We start from the raw sequence: 13,684 nt of genomic DNA on the forward strand, positions 1-13,684 counted from the left end.
GGCAGTTTTCTCTTTTCTCCCATATCACAGGCGCCTACTTAAATTCTCTTTCAGGGGAAGCCAATCTCTCTTGGTCACCCCTGTAGCCAGAGAATAAGCTGTGTTTACTGATACTTAATCATTGGATTAACCTTTAACATTTTTCTCTATTATAGAAACTTAATATTAAATGTTAAAAGGGGGGCAAAAGTTAAGAGTATAAAAAACAAAGATACAAAAGGGGGAAGGAGAGAGTGCAAGTGGATAGGGAAGGAGGGCAGAATGGGAAGGGGAGGAGCAGGGACTAAACTTTCAAACTATACTAAACCAAACAGGGGGCCGTCTCTACCCAATTATCCCACATACTCCAAAATTTCGTCCTCTTGTTTGGTCGCATTGCCCTGTCCATTCTTGCAATCCTATGAATTGAATTTATCCATTCAGACTCTACAGGTGGGACATTTAGAATCCACTTAATACATAATTCTCTACGTGCTAACAAAATCAAAACAAAAATAAGAGCCTTTGACCACTTAGAAATATTAGCAATATGCTCTTCTTCAGGGATTACTCCAAAAATAACCAATGCCAAGCTCACCTTAACTTCTTGACCCACCAGTTCTGAGAGGACGTCCCCTACTTTCTGCCAAAAGTCTTGAATGGACGGACACCACCAAAACATGTGCGCTTCATCTGCATTCGGTTCTCCACATTTCTGGCATTTCCTCACCATATGAGAGCCCAGTTTCGCCAACTTTCGAGGTGTCCAATATGCTTTATGTATTGTGAAAAGATGATTTTTCTTTAGTGGGGCAGGTTTCACATAATACCATAAATGTGATATAGATACTTGCTATAACACTTCTAGATACAGCTCCGGCAGCTCCCTCCTCCACATTTCCACTTACCAGCCTTTGGGGTCATCTATTGACTGTACCAGTGTTCAGTACCACATAGAGATCTCTTTCTTAAAACTTGGCTGCAACACAATTTTAGACTCCTGTGCTTCCTTATAGTTCTGCCCTTGTTTCAAAGTTCGAGCCCAACTTAACAATTGACAGTATTTAAAGCGTGAAAACGCGTTTTCTGTAGACTCTTGAAACTTTTGCCAAGAAATTAATTGTGTCCCCTCCAATAGTTGGCCCCATTTGTATATTCCTTTCATTCTTATTGGTGTTGCCAAAATACCTTGCAAGCATGTGGGGGTCCCTGGAGAGCCCCATATTGGTGCATGATAACTATAATAAGGGATATGTAGTATCTTCCTGATCTGGCTCCATAGTTTACATGCCCCGTAGAGGATCTTTAATCTAATTTTTTTATTTAAACTTAGGATCCCCGAACTTATATAAAAAATAATCAGCAAGGTCAGGTGCGCCATATGTCAAAGCACGAAACATGGGAGTATATTGACTTGAATTCTTTAGTAACGGTCTAAACTAAAAAAATTTAAATGGAAGGCTCTTTGATATTGTAGTAAGTCAGGGCTTGCTATACCTCCATTTTCTTTCCTTTCCCTACATTTCTTCCATGCAATTCTAGGTCTTTTCCTGCCCCATATAAAACTGGACAATTCTCCCTGTGCTTTTTTAATTTGGTAAAATTGTCATTTTAAGGAGGTTTGATCTACCAAGAAAGGATAAAGGTAAGTTTTCCCATTGCTGCAGTTGTTTTTTAACCTTAGAGGTAACCAAATCAAGGTTTACCTTTGCTAATGAGCCCAGGTCTTGCACTAACTTGATTCCCAGATATCTGATCTTCTTTTTAACAAGCTCGCTTTGTGAGTTTGTATTCCACTGCATTATTTCCATTTTATGAGAGTTTATAGCATAGCCTGAAACCATACCAAAATGGTCTAATAATTCCCATATTACAGGTAATGATGATTCTATATGAGTGGTGAAAATCATAAGATCATCAGCATAAAGCCCAATCTTTTTTTCCCAATTATTACAGGAAAAAGGCTGGATATCCTTACTTGCCCTTAGCTTAATAGCCAATGGCAAAGAATGGAGGGAGAAAGGAGTAATCATATCAGGGACTTTACATATCATAATAAAAAGTATGGACATCGATCAAGGATTGATTTTTCTTTTACTTCTAGAAAAGTTAGTAAGCAGGTAATGAAAGTAACGCATGTTCCTGAGCACTTATCAGACCACTCAGCTATACTATTACAGATGAATCTTTTAGGTAAACCGCCAGAGTTACGTTGGACGCTAAATCGCTTGCTTCTTTTGGAGCCCGCAAGAGTGGAAAGCATTATAATGCAGACAAAATAATTTTTACTCTTTAACTTTGGTACTGCTCCTATTAATCAAGTATGGGATACATACAAGGCCTATCTGCGTGGAGTTTTAATTAGTGTTAACAACAGGGAAAATAAGGAACATAAAAAAGAACTTTCTTCCTTAGAAGATCAAATCAAGAAATCTCAGGAATCACTAGCTCAGGGGATGGATCAAAATATAAAACCACTGCTTGAAGCAGACTTAATTAAGGCCAAGACAAAACTAACTGAGTATTTGGAGGCTAGGATGAAAAAGAGATGGGATGCAAGTAAGTTAGCGAATTATGAATATGGGGAGGGAAGCGGTAAATTGTTGGCGTGGAAATCCAAAACAGATAGAGCTAAGAATAATATTAAAGTATTGAAAAATCAAGTCACAGATTAAATAATAACAGAAGATGAGGCAATAGAGCAGGAATTTGTTCATTTTTTCCAGGACCTATACAGGGAAGATTTAATACATAATGAAGATCAGGTGGAATCCTTTTTTGATGATATAAATCTCCCACAATTGAGCGGGGAGAATAGAGAGGAGCTATCGGCCCCAATAACATTAAAGGAAGTTTACATTTCAATTAAGAACTTGAAAAAAAGCAAAGCGGCTGGCCCCAACGCTATACCAAATGAGATATATTGTTTACTGAGGAAAATCTTGGCCCCATTTTTGTTGGATCTTTTTAATTCTATATATATCTCCAAACTAGACTCCCCGCCATCATGGGATAGCGCAACCATAATCATCCTTTTGAAAACTAATAAAAACCCAAGAATCTGCTAATCTTATCGCCCGATCTCACTTTTGAACAGTGTCTATAAAATATTCACACAAATCCTCAATAAGAGATTGGAACGCATGATGGGAACGATAATTCACAGTGATCAAAAAGGATTTATGAAATGGAGATATCTGGAGGATTTGACACACGAAATAATTGCCACAGTAGATCTCGCCGTTGACCGAAAAAAACCTCTGTCTATAATAACATGTGATGCTGCAAAATCATTTTACCGGGTCAACTGGCTATTTCTATATGAGGTGATCAGGCGTTTTAATTTGGGGGAAGTCTTCGGGTCAGCAATTAAAGCCTTATATAGGAACCCTAACGCTCGGGTATTATTAAACGGCGCTTTATCTAAAATGGTTCAAATTGGAAGAGGGACAAGACAAGGTTGTCCACTTTCCCCTACCCTCTTTAATATGTATATCGTGGCTGTTGTGTTGATTGAGCAGAAGATGAATAAGGTGAAAATAAGAGAGGCTGCAGAGATGCAAACTTTCCGTTTCTTTGTAAGGGATGTGGGTGTTTAGTTTTCTACTGCATACATATATATATATATACATATATATATTAACACGCTAAACCGGCGTATTCTCCCCTTCAATCCTGGTAAAGAATTACAACGGAGCCGTGGCCACTATTCTTTGAGTGCAGATTTATTACTGACACAACGTCCTACGCGTTTCGGAGTACTTCTACTCCTTCATCACGGGCAAGTTTTGTGCGTTTCAGTGTGAATAATAAAGTAAATACTATGTCACGTGATAAACAACAAAAACAAAATACTTCGCCTCTCAATAATTTACAATTTTGGTGCTTTGGCATGTATACATGTCCTGTTATAATTATTTACATCGAGGTTTTCAGGGCTGTAAATTAAATACATTTGTTGAGACTACATTTCAAATTCATGGATCACGACCCCTCATGAATTTATATTAACATTCAAAATTATTTGTCAGTATTGTAATCATAAAATACGTGTACCTCGCCACTTATTTATAGATAACATTCAAAAAAACTTTTATACAACCAGTTTGGTAAGTAAGGGATTCGAACCTCCAGTCCCAAAAGACAAAGTATCACCAAGGTTCATTAGTCACTTGAGCCGTGCACCTTTAGGCATATTCAATGCGTAAAAAGAGGATCGTAATCTTAACGTAAAGATAACGCATTGTGTGACATGCTGCCCCTGTGGGCTATATTAAATTACAAAGATACGCCAACAGTTCTTTGTTGCAAAGTCTTGCCCATGTGGGCTTTTACCGTTGCTGGATATTGAGTAATATTCAAATAAGACTGGAGTCCATCCCAAACAAAATTAAATTTCAATTGGGTCAACCAGAATAGCGCCCCAGTGGGCTACAGCAGTCTCGAATATCAGCCTGGTCCATCACCGATTAATTCTTAAGTATACATCTGTTGCACCTAGGATAATAATAAAGGCGAAGTCCTATTAAAATCTTCATAACCAAAAAGAACGTATTATGAAGAAAACACACAAATTCTTAAAAACATCAATCAGAAGGTTACTAGCAGCAGAAATTTAAGAAATGTAAGAAATTTTACAACAGCTTAGACAATTAATGTAAGTGCACTGACATCTCCTCGTCCATATTCAACCCATGGGGCACCTTGGTGTTGAAGCGGATAATAAATTTGGACTCCAGTTTTCTGAGTTCAAGTAATCTGTTACCACCTCTTATATTGGGGGGGACACAATCTATGACTGCAAACTTGACCAGATTGGCATTACTTTTATGATACTCATGAAAGTGGCGAGCTACAGGATAGGTCTTATCATTTTTACCAATTGCTCTCAGGTGTTCTAACACCCGTATTTTACCTTTGTGGATGGTGCTCCCAATGTAGTATTTTGAACAAGGGCATTTTAAAGTATAGATGGCATACTCAGTATTGCAGTTTAAATGTTTATTTATGACCCATGGAGCTTCAGTGCTGTTGAATTTTTGTGATTTGATGCTGCTACTAAATTTGCAAGCTTTGCATTGGTTACATGTAAAGAAGCCTTTAACAGCATTCACTTTCTCGGGGTTCGGGATCATATTGCTACACAATTGGTCCCGTAATGACCTGGGTTTCCGTAAAGTAAGGGATGGGTGGTCTCCTATGCATTCGGAACACAAGTCAAGCTAAGAGCAGGAGGAGCAGGGAGCTGTATTCACCTAACTCGGACCTTGCCGGTGAACCGTTTGAAGGGGCTACGGGAACTGACTTCAAGTGGTAAGCGACATCGTGGAAATCGGATAAGTGTGTTAGTGAACAACTACTAGCCACGCTTTAGTATATGTGCAGCCCGAATAACAGCGGGAGTTACGAGTTTGGACTAAATCGTAAATTACTATGACTGATACAAGAAACAACAAACGGAAGGCGGCAGCAACCAAGCTATTTGACAAAACTGCCCGCATTGACAATGGCGGCGACAGAACCACAACCGCGACTGAAAATGTAACAGATAAGAGAAAACTATGGGATACCTTATGGAGAGTGCTCAAAAAAGAACAGTCCAAGTGGTGGGAAGCCACAGCACTCCAGCATTATGTAGAGTGTAACAGAATACCGCGGGGTTTACGCATTTTTATAACCCCTACATTGCAACAACCAGATCCAGAATTAATATCAGACTGGATGGAGAATAACCATGTTTGTTCACTAAATATGCTGAAACTATTAATCAAGGCTGCTGAAAAAGAAAGCATAAAACTCACGCAAGAAAGTGAAGAGTTAATAGCCAAATTAAAAGAAGCACTTGGTGATGACGAATTCAATAATGAAATGGATAAAATGAAGAAACGGCTGGAAAACTTAGAAGAGGAAATTAAAATGAAAAAGTTGTCTAAATTTGAAAGAGACGAAATTGATTATAAAAATGGCCAAATTCTCACTTTTGGAAAAAAGTTTGATAAATTAAGAAAGGAACAGAATACTCAATTGAAGTCCAATGAGGGATTGACTCAAGGTGTCCAGGATGGAAGTGAACCGGCAGCTTCAACTAGCAAAGTATCCCAACTGACTGAACAAATTTTACAGTGTGATTCTGAGGAATTACGCGAGCCACTAGGAAATGATGCAGAAGCATTAAAAGTACGATTTTTAAGGGCGTACGAGCTTCTGGCAAAAGAGAGATCAAATACTATGGCCAGCAACGAAAGCCCGGCAAGAGGGCGTGGAAGAGGAGGAAGAGGAGGCAGAAAGCCAAATTACTCAATGCCAACAGACAGCCCAGTGGGAACAAGAACGAGGGGCAAATTCGCGAAGAAAACATGAAGATCAAGACTGTGGTAAATCTTTCTAATTACGAATTAAGTAAGGATGAATTGGAGGTTTTAATGTTAGGTTTATCTTTTTGCCCTACTTCACATTTTAATTTTACTGAGACAAGAGTCGACCTGTTTCACTATATACGGAAACTAAAACTGAGAAAATGGTTTATAAACAAACCCAACAAACAAATTGGTGAACGTGATAGTGATGGTGGAAATTTACAAGTAGGTGACATTGAGACTTTACAGGTTGTGCATGAATTGGCAGGAGTTGAAGGGACAGTGGAAGATCCCATCCTGAATGCAGCTAGTAGTAATTTGGAACTAGATTTGATGGCCAAAACTCCATTTAAACCCAAATCAGTGTTCCTCCCCCAAATCAATTGCGAAGCGATTAATTGTTTTGAAAAGGGGGTGATTAATAGGATAGGATAGGATAGGATGTGCATTTATATAGCGCGAATTGCTGCCCGGAGGCGTCCAAGCGCTAGGAGTACCGCAGATCCGACCAGTGGCTCAGAAGGGAGAGAAGGGGATTACTTAAACTGGATGAAATAGGAAAGTTTTCAGCTGTTTACGGAAGGTCGTGAGGTTGGGGTTGGCTCTTAGGTGCAGCGGGAGGGCATTCCAGGCCCTGGCAGCATTGTGAGAAAATGTCCTACCTCCTGATCTAGACCTTTTAATTCTGGGGGCCGATGCAAGGAAGGTCTGACTAGAGCGCAGGCTTCTATTAGGCGTATAGTGAGTAATTAGGTCCCGGGTGATCCTGGGACCGGTGTTCCAGAATGACTGGTGTGCTATGCACATATCTTTAAACATTACTCTCTGGCGCACCGGCAGCCAATGAAGGGTTGCCAGTCCGGTCCCAACTGACTGTCTGCGGGGGAGGTCGAGTAGAATGCGAGCTGCGCAATTCTGGACTATCTGAAGCCTTCTCAGAGTGGAATCAGGAGCGCCAAGATATAGTACATTGTTGAAATCAAGGCGTGACTGGATCAGACCTTGTACGGCTATTTGTTTGGCTTCCATGGGGAGGAGGGGGAGGATTTTCTTCAACATCCTCATGATGCCAAAGCAAGTGGCCGACAGTTTTGTAGCTTGTACATTAAAGGATAGAGATCTGTCCAGCCAGATTCCAAGACTCTTAATGCTGTTTTTAGGGGTGGGGGGGGAGACCCAGACTGGATGGCCACAGGGAAGCGGGGAAGCTAAGATCCATATGGCCTAAGACCATAAGCTCGGTCTTGTCTCCATTCAGTTTCAAGGAGGACAGGGACATCCAGGTCTTCACTGCCTCCAGACACTCTCTAAGCCCGCCCTGTCCAGGTGGATTGGCTTCCTGTGGCAGGGAGACCACCAACTGTGTGTCGTCCGCATAGGAAATGATCTTGATCCCAAATGGGTGGACGACAGCGGCCAGTGGCCTCATGTACAGGTTAAAAAGTGCAGGGCTTAGAGAGGAGCCTTGGGGGACTCCGCATTTCAGAGGTCTGCTGGTGGATGTAGACTCGCCATCGAACACCCGGAAGGATCTGTCCTCCAGAAAAGACTGGAACCAAGACCAGGCCCTGCTCTTAATCCCGACCTGGGACAGACGGTACAGCAGAGTGTCATGGCTGACCGTGTCGAAAGCCGCGCTAAGATCAAGGAGGATCACTGCCACTGAACCTCCCTGATCTAGGATTTTTCTGGCCTCCTCGGTGACCATGAGGAGGGCGGTTTCGGTCCCATGTTTTGGTCTAAAGCCAGTCTGGGTGGGGTCCAGTAGTTGATGATCTTCCAGAAAGTTTATGAGGAGTTGATTTATATATTTCTCCAAAATCTTGCTTGCCCATGGGAGCAGGGATATGGGGCGGTAGTTACTTAGTTCTGTGGGGTCCAAATTGGGCTTTTTCAGCAAGGCTTTAACCATTGCCTGCTTCCATGCGGTAGGGACTATGCCCGAAGAGATGGAGGAGTTTAAAACCTCCCTGATGATTGGCAGAGTGGTAAACGAGGCTGCCATTATTATATCTGGTGGAGCGGGATCAACAGGGGAGCCGGATTTGACTTTCCGTGCTAAGGGTTCAAGGGTGGCAAGATCTAAGGGAGGGAAGTGAGTAAGCGTGGGTGGTAGTTGACTGGAGGAGGGGACTGAGGGATATAGAGGAGGGGCTAGGAGAGTGGAACTTTTCGGGGGAAAGGCAGCATAAATCGAGCTTATTTTTTGATGAAAGAATTCGGCGACGTTATCGCAGTGGTTAGTGGACTTGTCCGCTTGTACGCTTGGGGGTTGCTTAGTTAGTTTATTAATGATATGGAAAATGTCCTTAGGCTTAGATTTGGCAAGCAGAATTTTCTCGGAGAAGTATAAGGCCTGAGCTTCTTTTATCAAGGTTTTGTAATCACCGATAGCTTCTCGGTAGAGGGTTTTATTGTCTGCAGAATAGTCGGATCGCCAGCGTCTTTCCGCTCTCCTGCAGACACGTTTTTTCTCTCTGAGAGTCTCCGAGTACCAGGGAGCAGTTTTTTGGGGGCGTTTGAGCATAATTTTCTTTTTAGGAAGGACAACGTCAAGAGATTGGGTGATCCAATTGACGTATGCCTGATTTGCTAGGGTGGGATTACCTTTAATCATGGGAGGATTCTCAATAAGTTTGTTAGTCAACTGGTAGGTGAGACCAGACTCTCATGTGTCTTGTAGTGGGTATTGATTCAGGGGGTTTAAAAATGGTCCAGTTAATGGGGATCAGGAGGTGGTCCGTCCAAGGCAGGGGAATGGGTGGGCTGGTTAGAAGACCAGGGCAGTTGCTGAAGACCGGATCCAGCAAATGGCCCTTTACGTGGGTGTAAGAGTTAACCCGCTGGGAGAGTTGCAGAGCTGCTAAATCCTCTGCTAAGGTCATGGCAATGTGATATGAGGATGAATCGAAATGAAAGTTAAAATCGCCTAGCAGGATGAAGTTGGGGGTGCAATTAAGACGTTCAGCCACGTTTGAAGGTAGGCTGACGTGGAACTGCCTCGGGGGGCCTGGAGGGCGGTAGATGAGAGTGCCAGAGATACATCTATTAGGTGATAATTCGATATTAAAAGTAAGGCTTTCACAGTCCGGAATGGTTTCAGATACTATTCGGCAGTGAAGTTGTTCTTTATGGATTATCGCCAAGCCTCCTACTCTCCCTTTTGGCCGATCTTGGCGAGATATTTGGAAGCCTGATGGAAGGGCTTCCAAGACCGCTGGATCAGTGTCAGGGGATAGCCAGGTTTCTGTAAGGAACAGAATGTCTGGTGAGTGTTCCTCTATCAAGAGCGCAATCTCAGCCGAATGTTTGGGAAGTGAACGGCAGTTCAATAAGAACATACGAAAATCATGTAGCGGTTTAGTTATTATATTGGGTTTGAAGGAATTATGACATTTGGGACAGACGGGTGGCAGGGTGTCCGCTTGATAGCTGTGTCGGCAGCAATTGCTAGGGTTTGCCCTGAGACTATGGAGGGTTTCGGCACTGTAGTGGATAGGGTATATGGAATGCGGGGTAGGGGGGGTGGCCCTGGGCCCGGACTCGGCGCGGACGAGCGCAGACGAGCTTGCCTTATGCGCGCATTCGGCGCGCAATCGTCGCGCCCGCTGCGCTCGTCCGCTGCGCTTCCGGGGCATGCGTCTTGTTATAGGGCATGTAGGGGGCATGGCTTCGAGGGGGGCGTGTCCCTCGCTTTCGCGTGGCCGATGGCGGCGAGTCAGGGCTTCTGCAAGCACTCCCTCTGAGCGCTGAATCCACTACAGGGGATGCTAGAGTCAGGAAAGCAGGTACAATCAAGGTTGTCTAAAAACAGATTAAAAGCGAGTTACAATAATTTTTAAGAACAACAATGTGCAAAATGAGCTGTGCTATCTAATTTCTAATCTAATTTAATGAACTAAAAAGACTCCAATCACAGAAAATATTTACTAGAAGTAATTTGAATGAAAGCCAACACAAAGCCTTGAATGTTTTGGAAAGTAATCATGAATTTGTTATAAAACAGAGTGACAAGGGAGGCAATATTGTCATCTGGCCACTGGATATGTACAAACAAGAAGGGCTTTCACAGCTATCAGCTACTAACAGATATTGCCAAACTACTAGAAAATTGTATGATCTAGCAATGTTGTCAGTAGCTAATCAAATTACTGAATGGAAAGATGTAGGCATATTGACCAATGATGAATTTTTCTATTTGGCATGTAAGTATCCTAAATTGCCTGTTTTATATTTGCTTCCCAAGTTGCATAAAAATGCCCAAAGACCACCAGGGAGGCCTATCGTTTCCTCCTGTGGGAGTGCTCTAGAAAACACTTCCAAATACGTAGATTTTTTCCTGCAGCCCTTGGTACAATCTCTCCCATCATTTGTCTTAGATACTAGAGATTTTTTACGTCAGATCAGTGGCATAGAGTGGTCCCCTGATTATCTCATGTTAGGACTTGATGTGTGTAGCCTATACACTAGTATCCCACAGAATTTAGGCTTAGAAGCCTGCAGACAATCTTTCAGAAGTAGACCATTGGGTCTCTTTCAACATACAGAGATGCTACTCAAGATGATTGAGCTATGCTTGAGTAACAATTTTTTCCTCTTCGACAATAATATTTACGGACAAATCCAGGGGACGGCGATGGGGACCTGCTTCGCCCCCAGCTTCGCAGGTATTTACCTCGGCTGGTGGGAGGAGCAGGTAGTCCATAAGATCGGACTATTCAAAGACCACGCCGTCCTCTGGTTACGCTATATAGATGACATCTTCTGTGTGTGGAATGGTACTGAAACACAAGCAACTGAATTTGTGGAGCTACTCAATAACAACGAAATGAATCTCCAATTCACACACCAGATCAGTAGAGATACCATGGAGTTTCTAGACCTCAAATTGGAGGTAGTAAATAACAGTATTGTGAGTTCGCTGTTCAGAAAAGCCACGGCTGGCAACAGCCTGCTACATGCAAGCAGCTGCCATCCACGCAATCTAATATACAGCATACCTTTCGGGGAACTACTACGAGCACGTAGAAATTGTAGTACAGTGGAGACATTTGAAAAGGAGAAAATAATCATGAGGGATAGATTTCTGACACGGGGCTACAGCCCTAAGAGTGTTAATGAGGCCATTACTAGAGTTGAGGCCCTCAATTGACAGGATTTACTATTCCCCAAGACGGAGGAATATCAAACCAAACCCAAAGAAGTAGTAAAATGTATCACTACCTACAATACACATGCGTGGGAAGTGAAAAAATGTATCAACAAATTCTGGGGGGTTCTCAAAACTGATAACGATTTGAGAGAATGCATAGGAGACCACACATCCCTTACTTTTCGGAAACCCAGGTCATTACGGGACCAATTGTGTAGCAATATGATCCCGAACCCCGAGAAAGTAAATGCTGTTAAAGGCTTCTTTACATGTAACCAATGCAAAGCTTGCAAATTTAGTAGCAGCATCAAATCACAAAAATTCAACAGCACTGAAGCTCCATGGGTCATAAATAAACATTTAAACTGCAATACTGAGTATGCCATCTATACTTTAAAATGCCCTTGTTCAAAATACTACATTGGGAGCACCATCAACAAAGGTAAAAACGGGTGTTAGAACACCTGAGAGCAATTGGTAAAAATGATAAGATCTATCCTGTAGCTCGCCACTTTCATGAGTATCATAAAAGTAATGCCAATCTGGTCAAGTTTGCAGTCATAGATTGTGTCCCCCCCAATATAAGAGGTGGTAACAGATTACTTGAACTCAGAAAACTGGAGTCCAAATTTATTATCCGCTTCAACACCAAGGTGCCCCATGGGTTGAATATGGACGAGGAGATGTCAGTGCACTTACATTAATTGTCTAAGCTGTTGTAAAATTTCTTAAATTTCTGCTGCTAGTAACCTTCTGATTGATGTTTTTAAGAATTTGTGTGTTTTCTTCATAATACGTTCTTTTTGGTTATGAAGATTTTAATAGGACTTCGCCTTTATTATTATCCTAGGTGCAACAGATGTATACTTAAGAATTAATCGGTGATGGACCAGGCTGATATTCAAGACTGCTGTAGCCCACTGGGACACTATTCTGGTTGACCCAATTGAAATTTAATTTTGTTTGGGATGGACTCCAGTCTTATTTGAATATTACTCAATATCCAGCAACGGTAAAAGCCCACATGGGCAAGACTTTGCAACAAAGAACTGTTGGCGTATCTTTGTAATTTAATATACCCCACAGGGGCAGCATGTCACACAATGCGTTATCTTTACGTTAAGATTACGATCCTCTTTTTACGCATTGAATATGCCTAAAGGTGCACAGCTCAAGTGACTAATGAACCTTGGTGATACTTTGTCTTTTGGGACTGGATGTTCGAATCCCTTACTTACCAAACTGGTTGTATAAAAGTTTTTTTGAATGTTATCTATAAATAAGTGGCGAGGTACACGTATTTTATGATTACAATACTGACAAATAATTTTGAATGTTAATATAAATTCATGAGGGGTCGTGATCCATGAATTTGAAATGTAGTCTCAACAAATGTATTTAATTTACAGCCCTGAAAACCTCAATGTAAATAATTATAACAGGAAATGTATACATGCCAAAGCACCAAAATTGTAAATTATTGAGAGGCGAAGTATTTTGTTTTTGTTGTTTATCACGTGACATAGTATTTACTTTATTATTCACACTGAAACGCACAAAACTTGCCCGTGATGAAGGAGTAGAAGTACTCCGAAACGCGTAGGACGTTGTGTCAGTAATAAATCTGCACTCAAAGAATAGTGGCCACAGCTCCGTTGTAATTCTTTACCAGGATTGAAGGGGAGAATACGCCGGTTTAGCGTGTTAATGTTAAGGGGGTGGCTACCCCTGCCGTGAGCCCGCCGACATCGAGGCTTGGGATCAGCTGAGTTCCGTGTTTATATATATATATATATATATATATATATATATATATATATATATATATATATATATATATATATATATATATATATATTACCTACTGGCGGTCGCCAGCAGGTATATATAGTTAGGATTTTTTCTCTATGGGATTTTTGAAAATTCTATGTCTAATAACTTTGGCGTTTGTGGACGGAATTGGCTGAAATTTTCAGGAAAATGGCACATTTTGTTTCTGAGCAGCCCTTGAATATTTGGGGGGGGTTCGTCAAGGGGGGGCTGAGAAAAAAGGGGGGTCCCAAAACGTGTTTTTAACATTGAGTTTTCCATAGGGCGGTTGGCCTCACTTTTAGACCGAACGGCTGAATGGATTTGCACGAAACTTGGCAAAATTGTAGGGACTGGTAGCCCGATGTGCCTTTGCTAGGTCTCAATA

General features: G+C 41.7%; 1 protein-coding gene across 7 annotated transcripts in view; it reads left to right on the top strand.

Annotated features, from left to right (window-relative positions):
* Positions 1 to 13,684, top strand: part of LOC144761592 (monocarboxylate transporter 10-like) — a 1,000,737-nt gene that overhangs the window by 884,445 nt on the left and 102,608 nt on the right. The window contains exon 10 of one of the 7 annotated variants that reach the window (XM_078646886.1): positions 12,338 to 13,105. The exons of the other annotated variants lie outside the window; for them this stretch is intronic. Within the exon in view, the coding sequence (XP_078503012.1) occupies positions 12,338 to 12,358 (21 nt within the window). The 3' untranslated portion in view covers positions 12,359 to 13,105. Of the gene's footprint in view, positions 1 to 12,337; positions 13,106 to 13,684 lie in introns of those variants that run through there. 7 annotated transcript variants of the gene reach the window in all.

Source organism: Lissotriton helveticus, chromosome 6 (genome assembly GCF_964261635.1).
Source record: "Lissotriton helveticus chromosome 6, aLisHel1.1, whole genome shotgun sequence".
Taxonomy (NCBI): Eukaryota; Metazoa; Chordata; class Amphibia; order Caudata; family Salamandridae; genus Lissotriton; species Lissotriton helveticus.